We start from the raw sequence: 12707 nt of genomic DNA on the forward strand, positions 1-12707 counted from the left end.
GTTCTGTGCTAGCTGCATCCACTTGACCCCTGCGTCAAGTGGACGCAGGGGTTCATGACGCAGGGGTCATGGAATATGAGTTTACGTTAGGTAGGGAAGCACTGGAAATAGTAGGCGAATATGTCTACTTAGGACAGGTAGTAACCGCCGATTCGGACCATGAAAAGGAAATAACAAGAAGAATAAGATTGGGATGGAGCGAATTTGGCAAGCACTCGCACATTATGACTAGCAGCTTACCGGTATCGCTCAAGAGGAAAGTATACAACAGTTGCAACTTACCTGTACTCACCTATGGGGCTGAAATGTGAAGGCTAACCAAGAGGGTTCTACTTAAGTTGAGGACAACTCAGAGGGCTATGGAACGAAAAATGGTAGGGGTAACATTAAGAAATAGGAAGCGTGCAGAGTGGGTCAGAGAAATAACTCTAGTTGCCGACATTCTAGCGGAAATTAAGAAGAAATGGACATGGACAGGTTATGTAGTGCGAAGAGAGGATAACCGATGGTCGCTTAGGGTAACAAACTGGATTCCAAGAGAGGAAAGCGTAGCAGGGGGTGGAAGAAAGTTAAGTGGGCGGATGAGGTTAAGAAGTTCGCAGGGGTCAAGTGGATGCAGCTAGCACAGAACCGGGTTAATTGGAGAAATATGGGAGAGGCCTTCGCCCTGCAGTGGGTATAGTCAGGCTGATGATGATGATGATGACTTTCTGGCGTCTGACGGTGTAGTAGGAAGTATGAGACAGGCACCACAAATTTTCAACATCATGCGAAATATCAAATCAGATATTTTACGACTAAATTCAGACTACCCTAAAATACTCTGCAAGCGTAATCGCGCAACTCCAACTTTAGTACTATTTTATCCTTTTGGCGACGGTTCAGAAATGTACTCCCTCCGCCCTATCCTTCGCCCCACGCCATTATGCACCGCGCCCAGGCAACATACGTCAGTCCTGTCCAGTCCAGGAATTCCGTCCAATCCTGCTCTGCATCTCGAGTTGAGTGATGAACATAGAAGTGAGTTAAAAGGAGTGCGCCGTGTTAGTTTGATTTGCCTTTTTCAGCGACTTAACAATCACATAAGCCATCGCCACTGAGAAGGTGCGATTTTTTAGCATCAACAATTTATGCAGTTCTCTGCAGCCATCTTGGTATCTGTTCATTCGCTTCAATAACAGTTTATTTATGTGGTGATGCCCCGTACATCTCTTGCGCTTAGGAAGACGCCTTTAATTAAAATAAGACTGTACTGTATGCATACTAATAAATGTTAACACAAGGTTCCACTTACTACCTACATGCCTTTCTCCTTTCCAGACCCCCTGATGAACCTTCTAAACGGGTTTTGCCTGACCGGGTCCTCGGCAAAGGATACCTTCACCACTGTGGGCTCTCCTTTTCTCAAAGATGGAAATACACTATTTGGCAACCTTGCTGAGCAGATCGGGAACTTTGGAAGGGCAATTCAGGAACGCTTTCTAGGACCCATTACACAGGATCGCAGCCTCCTTGGCGGCTTGCTGGATCCTATTTTCGGTGGCGGTAGCAGCGAGTCAGGTGGTTCAAGCCAAGGAGCCTCTGCTTCCAGTTTCCCATCTTTCTCTTTTGGGCAGTGTTCCAAGCCTGATGTTGGAAGCGGGGTTACGTGCGGCACTCCGGCAGAAGTTTTCTTTCCGAGCGAGCTCAACCTTGAAAAGGTTTGCCTTTTTTTTTCCATGATCCATTCATGCGAGGGCGAAGCAAACATCTAAACCGTGAATCAGTTTGCACCTAACCGGGGAGCCGAACCACAATTTACGCGATGTTTGTCCAACGCCCCCCACCAGAATGTTTGTTCTGATGTTTATATTATTTGAGATGTCTCCGATTTCAATTTGAGGGAATGAAGTTAACAGCAGAATTTCCACTAAATCCGGTATCGACGTCCTCGCTGTTGTTCGCGTCATCGTTAAAGCTGTGAGCGATAAATACTTTGCATGCTTATTGATGGTGGTACATGGCTGCCGAGATTGCTGGGAGGTGATTGATAATCGATTTGTGAGGCGTCAGGAGACCACGAAAATGTGGCCACCGTCGCAGGTGCTGCCAACAGCGCCTTCTTCTTGCAGAAGTTTTTAAGCTATCGCAAAAGCATTTAATCATATTTTCGCATCTATTTTCTTGCTAAAAAACAAACAAAAAAATCTTTTCAGAGCTAACTGGTCAATCGCAAGGTGAAAGCAAGCTCAGCATTGTGAAATAAGGCCTAATTGCGCTTGTACTAAAATGAGGCGCCAAGACATTACTACGTCTTGAAGACACCCAATGAATTCCCATGACGCTGCACTGAGTGGGTATCAAGGTTTTGGGCTAAAACTGTTTATTTCTCACTGCGTGAAGGAAAGTACCATGCACTGGCTTCTAGCGAGAGTGATACCATTCGTTGAAGCAGGTATACTATATAATGAACTCCTTGTAGGTAACTAACGTCCCATACAATCATTCGCACGGCGCGTAAAATTGTGGATCCTGTGATCGCAAAGTGCTTAGCAGAACATTTAGGAAACAACTTATTTTACAGCAAACCACCAGATTTAGAAAGGGCTTGTCAACAGTACCTTAGCCATTGAAAACACTACGCAGCTTTGTAAAAGCAGTTAAGTCGTGTCTACAAACAGATATAATTGCAATAGACATGTCAAAAGCTTTCGACTGGGTGTGCTACGTGAAGCTGATTGAAAAATGTACTGCCTTGGTGTTGATTCGGAGATAATTAGGTGGGCTCGAGCCAACTCGTATAATCTGTATCAATTTGTTGAATTGTCCGGAGGCTATTTATGTACATCGTCCGTGCAATCTGATGCGCTGCTAGGGCGTGCTTTCGAACCTGCATTGTTTTATATATCATCAACCATATTGCAACTGACGTCCAACCGTTGGTTGATGTGAGTTTGTTCTCGGATGATTGCTTTTTGTTTTCTTCTGTGGAAAGTGTCAATTACCAAATATATCGAACCAGTCTTTAAAGCTATCGATGCCTGGTTCACTACGTGTGAGAAAAAAATTAACTTCCGAAAAACAACGCTTTCGACAGTTGCAAATAGAAAGTTCCACTAAGCTTTACATATACCATTAATAATAGAGAAATCAGACATTATAATCATCTCAAATATTTTGGTGTCCCAATTACCAATAATTAAATGTTGAGAGTCCTCCACTAAGCCCTCTCTGATAGCCTGAGTTGATTTGGGACCTTAAGCTCCACAACACAAAAAAACTGTTTTCAGTGTTGCGGCTATATCTAGAACAGTGCAGTTGTCGTATCAATGTCTGCTCTTTCTTTCCGAAAACGTTCCAATACAGTGCTAGCCGCTACGAACGAGGATGACCTTATCGAACACGTATGGCTAGTTTACGTGCAGCGTAGCTGCCAAGGAAATTACGAGCTCAACGACATTAGCTTCCGCTCGTTTGGCACAACGCGTACGCACAATGTGAGGCCATGTTCTCGCCTGTCACCACAGTTTTGCGGTTGTTTTTACTTTACGTTCTAACATATGTCTGTATAAATATTGGCAAACCACTTTTTATCGTCGGCAGAAATGGTTAAAAAAGAGATATTCCCATATGATTCCCATATGATTCCCATATGTTTCTCTGACGGCTGGCTGAATCGATAGTTAAAGAGAGACAGTATTCCTCCACAGGTGATTCAATAAAATGCCAATTAGGAATTGTCTGAAGCATGGAGAGACGATTTCTACTTAGTACGCACCGCAGATTTTTACCACGAGTATCAGAAAGTTTGAATAAAAAAAAGGGGGGGGGGGGCGTAAAAGCCAAGGTATAAAATTAGGGACGTATAAACATTGCCCCTGGACACAATAATCAGATCATGCATAATAGAAAAAATGAGTCATGTTTTATGGCACGGCTAGTGTGACTGGTACGGAGCGGCTAGTATGGCGCGGCTACTAGTACGAAGTACATGGTATACTCTCAATTTTCCAGTGCCAGTCAACGACTACCAAGTGCGATGGAACTAATCAGGTAAGTTAAACTTCAAAATTATGAGTTTATACTGATCAATATTTTGCTGGCACGGTTTTACATCAATTTTTCCCTTTTTTTTTCATGCAGGTGCTTGTCGTTCAACAGCTCTTCTTGACTGTCGAGGTAAGTAACGTTGTTTAAGTCTAGACCATAATGGCAAACGGCTCTCTTAGTAAGCGGATAGCTGTGCATAAGAAGTTCTTGAATCGTTTTTCCAAAATTGGCGTTTTTACTAGAGATAAATAGGTATAAAACAGAAAATAATAAATAAGGACTGGAATGACCAACCTTGGTGAGAAAACTCAAGGCACCACTATTGTAGCTTACTGTAACTATGTAATTCGGTATAACTGTGCGCGAGAAAAGTAGCCTTGACCACTTACCAAGAACTGCGTTACGTTACAGCAGCAATTTTCAGCACGCTATCTCAAATACACTGCGTTAAAACACGCAGGACACACCTTTAATAAGTCAAAAGTATGCTCTAAACAGACTAAAATACTCAGTAATTCATTAGCATCATCTCTAAGTAAGCTCGACAAGAATGACAGGGCTTTATGCAATACGCACATCAAGAAACCTCAATCTGCTGAAATTGTTCTCAAGTTAACAACAACAAAGAAAACAAAATATTGCAAGACGAAGTCGACAGTGCATCCAATCTTTTGTTTTGCAGCGCGTGAACTTCTACCGTGGAGCACGGTGGTGCCAAATCCTTCGTATATTTTCTTATTTCAGACAGTATCTTTTTAGGCACTGCCTTGTGATTAAGCAGGCAGACAAAAAGAGTGCCGGACTCTTTGGTTACGGAACGATGATGTCTGAGTAAACAGTTTGTATTTGCAAGCCTAGCAACGTGTATTGCATACAATGCCCTACAGTGTAAAGGCGTACCGCATGCCTCATACAGAACACAGTATGACGATACCATCCGTTCTGTGTAGGTTTTCTTCAGGAATTAATCGTTCAGTAAAACGACAGACGTATTAGGCACAGCAAATGATTACACAGACTGTCCAGTGTGAATTGTTGTAGCCAAGCTTATAAATTTCGCTGAGAATAGAAGAGCTTGTTTTAATCTACGAAATGAAGTGCTCTGGAATCAGGAGAGAACGTAACTGATTAGAGCAAAGACACATTGTAATCCTACCCGCCATCATTTCAGAGGGGAAGATTTCTTTGCTCTTCCACTTTGAAGATATTATGACGACGAGAATATTGATACGTGGCAAGGCTAGTCCACGAGGGTTAGTCCAGGCTGGCACCGCACACAGAACACAGAAACACAGCAGCGTCGGCCTTATTCTAGCATCAATCGTTGCTACCACTTTGTCTTCTTCTGTGTCACTGTTGCTGATCGTTGTCATCTTCAACTTCCAGCGATGCAGGGCATATATGTCACAATATAAATGGGGACAGCTCGAAAGCAATTTGAAATTGTTGATACACTGTGTTTAGAGAGAAACACTACACCGCTACCTTCGATGCCTTATTCAAAGCCTGTTGACGAGATGGGCTGCGCGCACATTTTATTGATGATATCCGTACTGAAAACCCAAAATTTCTACGTGGCAATAACCTCATAAAATCTCATTTAATCGCATAGACTCTCATACGGTTCACATCATTATTATAAATTTTCGTACATAATTTATGATAATGTACAAGAAGCTATGAGACCTTATGCAATTATATGCGACCTGCATGTGATTTCTTATGCGAATTGAGCGAGATTGGGTGAGAAAATTTGAAGTTATTACCCCATACAATTTCTTCAGTAGGGTACTTTAGACTCGAGTGCTCAGTACATAACTATATTCTTCCATAAGCAATGCACTTAAGAATTGTAATATTTAAAGCGTGGGTTCGACAAGCTGGAGCTATAGCGGCGGGTACCATGCCTGAGCGGTTAAAATTCACAGCGCTTTACGAATTAAGCACATTACTGTAGCTTGTAAATTCTTAACTGTCTGCGTTCAGTATGGCGCTTTCAGAGGTTTCATCACTGTCGAAAATATTTCAGAATGAGCAAGTGGTAAGCTTTCTCACACGAAATGCAACTACATTTAGAGACATAGTTGATTGATACTACACCGAACAGACTATATATAATGCTTTTCTGGACAGCACTCTATAAGTGTTTCTTACAGTCTACATCGCGTGCAACGCTCAACCGCTATTGGTGCGCTATTATCTACACCCCGGCGTTAGAACTTAATTTGACTATTCATGTCACCAGCAGGCAAGTCCACTGACTGGCGATTTGTAGGACTCATTGAGGGCAACGTCAAGATTTCACTTTGTTCTGCAGAAACAGGAGATAGGCTATGAAATCATAGAATTGAAATTGAATGCGCGTTACAAAAATCGGGAGGCCCTAACTGACCAGAAATATCGGTCATCCTAGCGATTATACCCAACTCGGGAGTTTTGTGTAACTCATGGCGATATGAAAGCGTAGGGCACACTGGAAAAGAAACGCAGTCGAGGGTGCACGCTCATTAGGAGTAAGATGGAACCGATGATATCTCAAGGAGCACTTGCGTATCCTACGCATGATGGGAACGATGTGCATGCTGTGATGTTAGTGAGGCAGAAGGCTACTTTCTTCCTCTTACGGCTCGATGCAGATGCTTCTGTGCTGCGCCGAAAGCTGATGTTTTCATCAGTTATCGCGGAACATATGAACAACTGATGCTCTAAAGATGCGACCGAATAACATTTTTTTCATCACGCGAGGCGAACAGCAGTGTTTGGCTTTGTAATGCTACGTCGAAGGGGACGCTTTTAGGCACAAATAAAATACCTTATTTAGACACTTAACATTTTGATACGATAGCGTTAAACTGCGGAAAATCTGGCATAAGGAAAATCTGAGCGAAATCCCAGGCATGGTACAGGCAGTTGCTATAGTCGGCAGGCTACATGACTGAGCACTGATTCTTCAATGGCTTTCACGACAAACGAAACCATATGATATCACAAAGATGATACATGCGACAAACTCGAGTTTATCTTAAATGATAAGTTAGCATAGAAATCACTTTTGCAGCTCTGTTGAATGCCGTGCCAAGAACGCTACTCCTAGGTCACGTAGGCACGTTGTTACTGTGTGGCTAAAGCTGGGCTGTACATGTCGATTGATCACCAATGACCGATAGCTGGATACATGGTAGCGTAGTGCTGTGTGTTAAAAGGAATATGTGAGGAGGCGGGTTCACATACTAAGGATTGGTAATTGGAAAGACACTACAACTACGCTAACGAGATATCGCCAGGACATCCGCAGACAAACACCTAACGAGGTCCAGTACCACCCTTAAACGCGGTGCTTAAATGGTCCCAGTTATTTTGAAACGTGTATATTAATTGATATACCGGGTGCTTTGTGAAGGTCCCAAAATTTTTAAAACGGTAACTGATTTTAGATTACTTCTAGCTGTGCCGCTATACTGGCGTCTACGGCAGACACAAGGCACTCTGCCTTTTACCTTTTGACTTCCATAGTTCGCATATAATTTAATAGGTGAAATAAATTTAAAGAAGTTACCTTTGTCTTAAAAGTTTGGACTTTCTAAGCACCCGGTATAGTTTCTTCCTAGGGAAGCTGAATTTCAGCTGCTTCTTTGGTTTGCAGTGCATTTATTTTCAAGTGCTGGCTACATCCTCGTTGGAAGACAAGAAACGACTCTACTGCATGGTGCTTCTAGTGCTGAAGTACATGCTGAATGCTGGCACAGCGGGGATCTTCAGCCAAATTCTTAATTTCTTGGGAGGCGCCATCGAACAGAAATGTGAGTACTCCGGTCTCGAAAAGATGTGCGTGCTAAGGTCGCACTTCACAGCATACAGAACTTCTGCTATGCGTCATAGCCAATATTAGCTAACAGCGTTCTCACGTGTTCTGCCTTTTTGTATTTTACAGGCCAGTCTATCAATCTGTGAAAGGCAGAGGGCCATCGATTAAGCATGTCCTCTAGACACCTTTGTTTGTCCAACTTCATCACCTTCAACGTTCTTGTCTTCTTTGTATTGAGTGGGTATTAAAGATTTCGTCTGAAAAAAAATTTTTGTGCTAAACGCATGTTTGAAGGTTTTAAAAGAACATAGACCTCTAGTTATCCTGACACTTCTTAAGTTGAAGTTTAGGCATCCAGTGTACACTCCCTTGCCAGAACGAAGAGAAAGTTTTCAATTTAGCCTGCTTTCATGAATACCAGCAACTCAGCACAGGCTTAACCGATTTCGTGCCAGGTGTCGATAGCATCAGATAAAAGTATCGATCATGTAGGAGATATTCACTGCTACCCGCTCTTAGCAGAAACCACGAAATTATACATAGACAAAAGTTTTCAATTACTAAGTTGCTGATATGACTTATTTTTGATCATTTTTATATATATGACCAATGATGACAGAGCGGTGGGCTAATATCAAGGTTCCTACAAAACATCAAGAAGACAATTCAAACCTGTTAATGGAGTTTGCTGAGACATGTGGCGCCACCTGGCGGCCGACGGGAGCTAATACTGAGTCGGCGCAGAAGCTGACGCCGTATATGTTGCGGCCGCTGTGTTCCTTCTGCGTTCGCGTTTTGTTATCCCAGTGAGTGTGATTTACTCATTTAGTGACTTCAGTGGTCTCGTGCGATGCTTCGACTACTACGGATGTGAACAAGAATAAAAATAAGCGCAAGGGCGGCGAGAAAGACTACCACAATCACGAAGGAGACCTAAGCGTACCGCTTGCTGGGAGAATGATGAGAGAAGGAGATATTGGCTGCGAGAGAGTAATGTAACTGAAATTTGTTTTGTTATGGGGCCATTGGCGTACAGACGCCAAGAAGCTAAAATAAGACAATTGCCCGTGAGCGGAGGAAACGGTATAAACTTCTGACTCGGGGAGTCGCACGCTGGTTGGGGCACACTACTCAGTACGCGCTGTAAAATTTGGCGTGTACTGGTATATGCTGTGCAAGATCGAGTGGCATACGTCCAGAAAATCAACAAAGCCGTGCAGCCGCAGCATCGTATTCCAGCCGCATTTCAACGGAGGCGAATTAAAAAAAAAAAATGTTCGTGGATCTGTGAACCGGATTTCTAATGCGGTGTCTATTCGGAACCACAAAGCCAAAATATCTTCAAAACTTCCAATTACAGATTTCAATAAGCATATTTATCTGTAAATTAGTTCTTAAGGTGCTGAAAAAGTTGAAGTGGCGGAGTGTATAGAGGCCCGTGATACTGGACGCTGAGAATGGAACTTCGTTCTATTGTTCCGCGCCAAATATTTCTTTCACCGACTGCTCAAGCTACTCAAGAGTCTCTTGTCTCAGACGATAGAATATTTCATCATTAGTAACAACAGTAAAAAATTCTAACTCTTAACGACCTCCGTTACGAAAGCTTTGCCGTTGAGTGCCAGCATTTCCCGCCGGCTTTCCCCAAGCTTGAGGTACGGAGATACAAAATGCATGCCAGTTATTGTTGTTGTTAAGGGCTTTATTTTTCCAACGGTGTAGGAGGCCCCCTACTCCCCGCCCCCGGCACGCACAGTTTTCGTTGATGACGCACGCTACAACCGCACAGTGCTTGCAATCGCCACGACATCCGTAGCGGGTACCGCACCATGCCTCCTGTAACTTCCGCAGCACTGTCGAAAGGTGCACCACGAACAAAAGTGTTCGTCATGGTATTAAACTTTAAAGCAAAACCGCGAGGAAATTATTATGCTGCTGTAATCAAACAGCAAGAACAAAAAAAAAAGAAGAAACGGCGATCAATCTCTTCTCAGGTTCTCTCTGCACTTTCAATGTTTGGGTATGAGGTGTGAACGCAATAGGTGAATGAAAAGCTACGTTTACAACATTTTTCATTCATTTAATTATTTCTTAATTCATCATCACATATCCGACTAATGCCCTGAGATAATAAATTTCGTTAAAAAAAATTCCGTCTACTCACGCGACATTCAAAGCTGTGCGCGCGGGTGTTCCGTCGCGAGCGGCGCGCACTTCGCGGTGACGTCGACACCGTTCACGTTTTAAACATGAGCATTCTCGAACAGGCGGTGTCCTTTCGTCAGTATTGGTTTTCGGAAGTAGCTCTCAAGACATTCGATTGCCTTAAAACTGCAGAAAATGAGAGCCGAGATGTTTCTAGCCGTACAACGCGAACGCAACCCGACCGCGCCAGCCTACTCAGATTACTCGGCGCCGCCGTTGGCGGCGCTGAACGCTGCGCTCCACTAGCGCCGCCTGGCCACTGCAGGTTGCCTATGGCATTACGACCACTATCAGTCCATGGTCTTCGGCCGTTATGGTCCAGTGTTGCATACGATAGAGAAAATAAGTAACCGATCACAACTACATTTATTCCGTCGCAAGTGCTTATTATCAAGGTCAATTAGAGCACCGGCAAAATTAAGGAAAATAGAACAGTTATTCGACTTTTATCGCCATAAAACAATCGCTCAAACGGCAATCAGCTAGTGCGGCTGCTTGAAGAAGTTTTTATGCTGTTAATTTTCATCATGAGTTGTTTTTCAATATTGTCGTCTCTGATCGTCGCCGATTTCGAAACGTTTCTTCGTGAAAACATCAATATCTGTAGTGAAAACTCTCAGTGTAAGTGCTAGGGCGATATTAAATTGAGAAATACTTTGCTCACTTGCTCGTAGTTCTTTGCGCACCTGCTCGTAGTTGTTCAATACTTCAATGCCAGTTTCTATGCCCTCTAAAATCGCCGCGCTTTATTGTTGGCGCTGAGAAAAACTGCTGCATGTACGGCAGTTTCACCACTGAAAAATTCGTCCGTGGGTGGTGTCTTGCGATCGTCAAGCACGGATTGTGTTGTGGAATAATAAAGCTTTGGCCAAAAGTTGGTAGAGGTCATGATGTCGTCTGCTTGACGACAGAGTTCCTGACGTCTTCCGTCGATGGTGCGCATGTTTAGCCAGCCTTGCACAGAAATACGGCCGTGTAATTTGACGCAGTTACATTGTCAATGATGCTTCACTCATGTGGCCTTTTGTAGAAAACAATGGACTGCGGTAATCAATTATAAAAAAATTACAGCTGAATTACCGGAACCTTTATTGCTTGAAAATAATCATTTAAGTAAGAACACACAACATGTAGTTAGTTACATATTTACATTCATTCTGTTGCAAATAATCGATTACAATTAGCCAATTATGTACAATTCCTAGACTCTCCTTTTGTACCATTTTAATGCTTTGAAGGCGTCATGATTATCACAGGTTCGGCAATAGTATTACTGTCTTAAATAATATTCATAATACCTTATTTCCCCAACCCAACAGTTGAATACAGGTCAAGGAAAAAGCGGCAAACAGCCCTCAAAGGACCCCCCTCTGGCCTGTGGCGTCGCTCCAAATCTGTGACGCGCGGCATAGAGAGGAAAAAAAAACAAAAAAAAAAAAACGTACGTGTTCTTCTGCGCTCACAGTCTGGCGAACTTTTAACAAAATGACCGCATCCGGTTGTCGCGTCGCGCGTCAGTGTAGCCATCTAGATGCGCACGTAGCCCAATGTTAGTGCTGTTCACTGATATCCCAGATGTAATTCGATGAAAAGTGTTATTTGTGTGTTGTGTAGATGTATACGTATGCGGAGGAACGATCGTTTCTAGAATTTCGTTACCGCTGGACGTGCCATCAGGAGACCGCCGCTGTTTACTATGATACGTGCGTCGTTCATGGGTGATTCTAAACGTAGTGTGCCATACAGCGGTGGTAATCGTCCTCTGAGGATGATCTTTTCTTCTGCATGAACGGCTAAGTGGGAGCTTGCGCCTGGATCGACCGCTCGTTTTATGACTCCAATGTCAGTGCAAATACGTTGCTGCCATGTTGTGTTTATTGCACCAGTGTGCGTGACAGCTCACGGCAACTGCAGGTCTCTATTTATCGGTGAATGCGCCCGTAAGTGTTTGATATCATATAGGCGAGTAGCGCACGCTGGTGAAGTCAGAAAGAGTTACGAGAGAAACGGAGATAAATGTGAATGAAGCAACAAGCACTACATGCCCTTTTAGAGCATATAGGGACCTATTTGTCTTAAAGCTGTGCCGGGTGCATTGTGATCAAGTATTGCTATTTTTTTTTGCTCTGTTTCTTAAATCTGTTAGCAATCCAGAGGCGCAAAAAGGTGAAACAAAAACATTGCACTTTTTGACCATGAGTGCATGCATGCTTCAAAATTTGGTTTTTCACTCTCGTGCGAATCGGTTATGTGCTAAGAAAACTGTTATGTTTTGTACTAACGTAATTGTTAGGCTTTTGTACTTACTACTTTTTACTCTGTGATAGGCAGCTGCTGATTTATTACTTCTTTAATGAAGTATTCAAACGCCGTAAATTCACTTCCATCATTTCAGTTGTGCATCCCAAGTATGCTTCGTGAGACTATGCGTTACCATCTCACCAATTATGCTTCATTGGCACAGACAGCTGAAGCAATGCATGCCAAGCAATAGCATATCCTCTCTATCCACGCGGCATACCCGACATCATCACATTCACTAATTGACGCCGTATTGTGCGAAAACGGACTGCGCTAAATATTCGTTTTTTTTTTCGTGAACAATATCCGATTGGAATCATGTTATGGCACCGTCATAGTTTCGCAACACTTGTCAACTCATTTTTAT

The 12707-nt window shown here is 43.1% G+C and overlaps 1 protein-coding gene across 3 annotated transcripts in view; it reads left to right on the forward strand.

The window, feature by feature from the left end:
- Window positions 1–12707, forward strand: part of LOC146189416 (uncharacterized) — a 36944-nt gene that overhangs the window by 555 nt on the left and 23682 nt on the right. The window contains exons 2-6 of one of the 3 annotated variants that reach the window (XR_014707656.1): window positions 1321–1700; window positions 3994–4032; window positions 4123–4158; window positions 7673–7829; window positions 7961–8071. Coding sequence is in view for 2 of the 3 variants with exons in the window: in XM_084604246.1 (XP_084460372.1) it covers window positions 1321–1700; window positions 3994–4032; window positions 4123–4158; window positions 7673–7829; window positions 7961–7980 (632 nt within the window). In the remaining variant the exon portion in view is untranslated. Of the gene's footprint in view, window positions 1–1320; window positions 1701–3993; window positions 4033–4122; window positions 4159–7157; window positions 7341–7672; window positions 7830–7960; window positions 8434–12707 lie in introns of those variants that run through there. The other 2 variants (XM_084604246.1, XM_084604245.1) reach the window with 2 other exon arrangements.

Source organism: Amblyomma maculatum, chromosome 5 (genome assembly GCF_055883805.1).
Source record: "Amblyomma maculatum isolate TAMU_Amacu chromosome 5, ASM5588380v1, whole genome shotgun sequence".
Taxonomy (NCBI): domain Eukaryota; kingdom Metazoa; phylum Arthropoda; class Arachnida; order Ixodida; family Ixodidae; genus Amblyomma; species Amblyomma maculatum.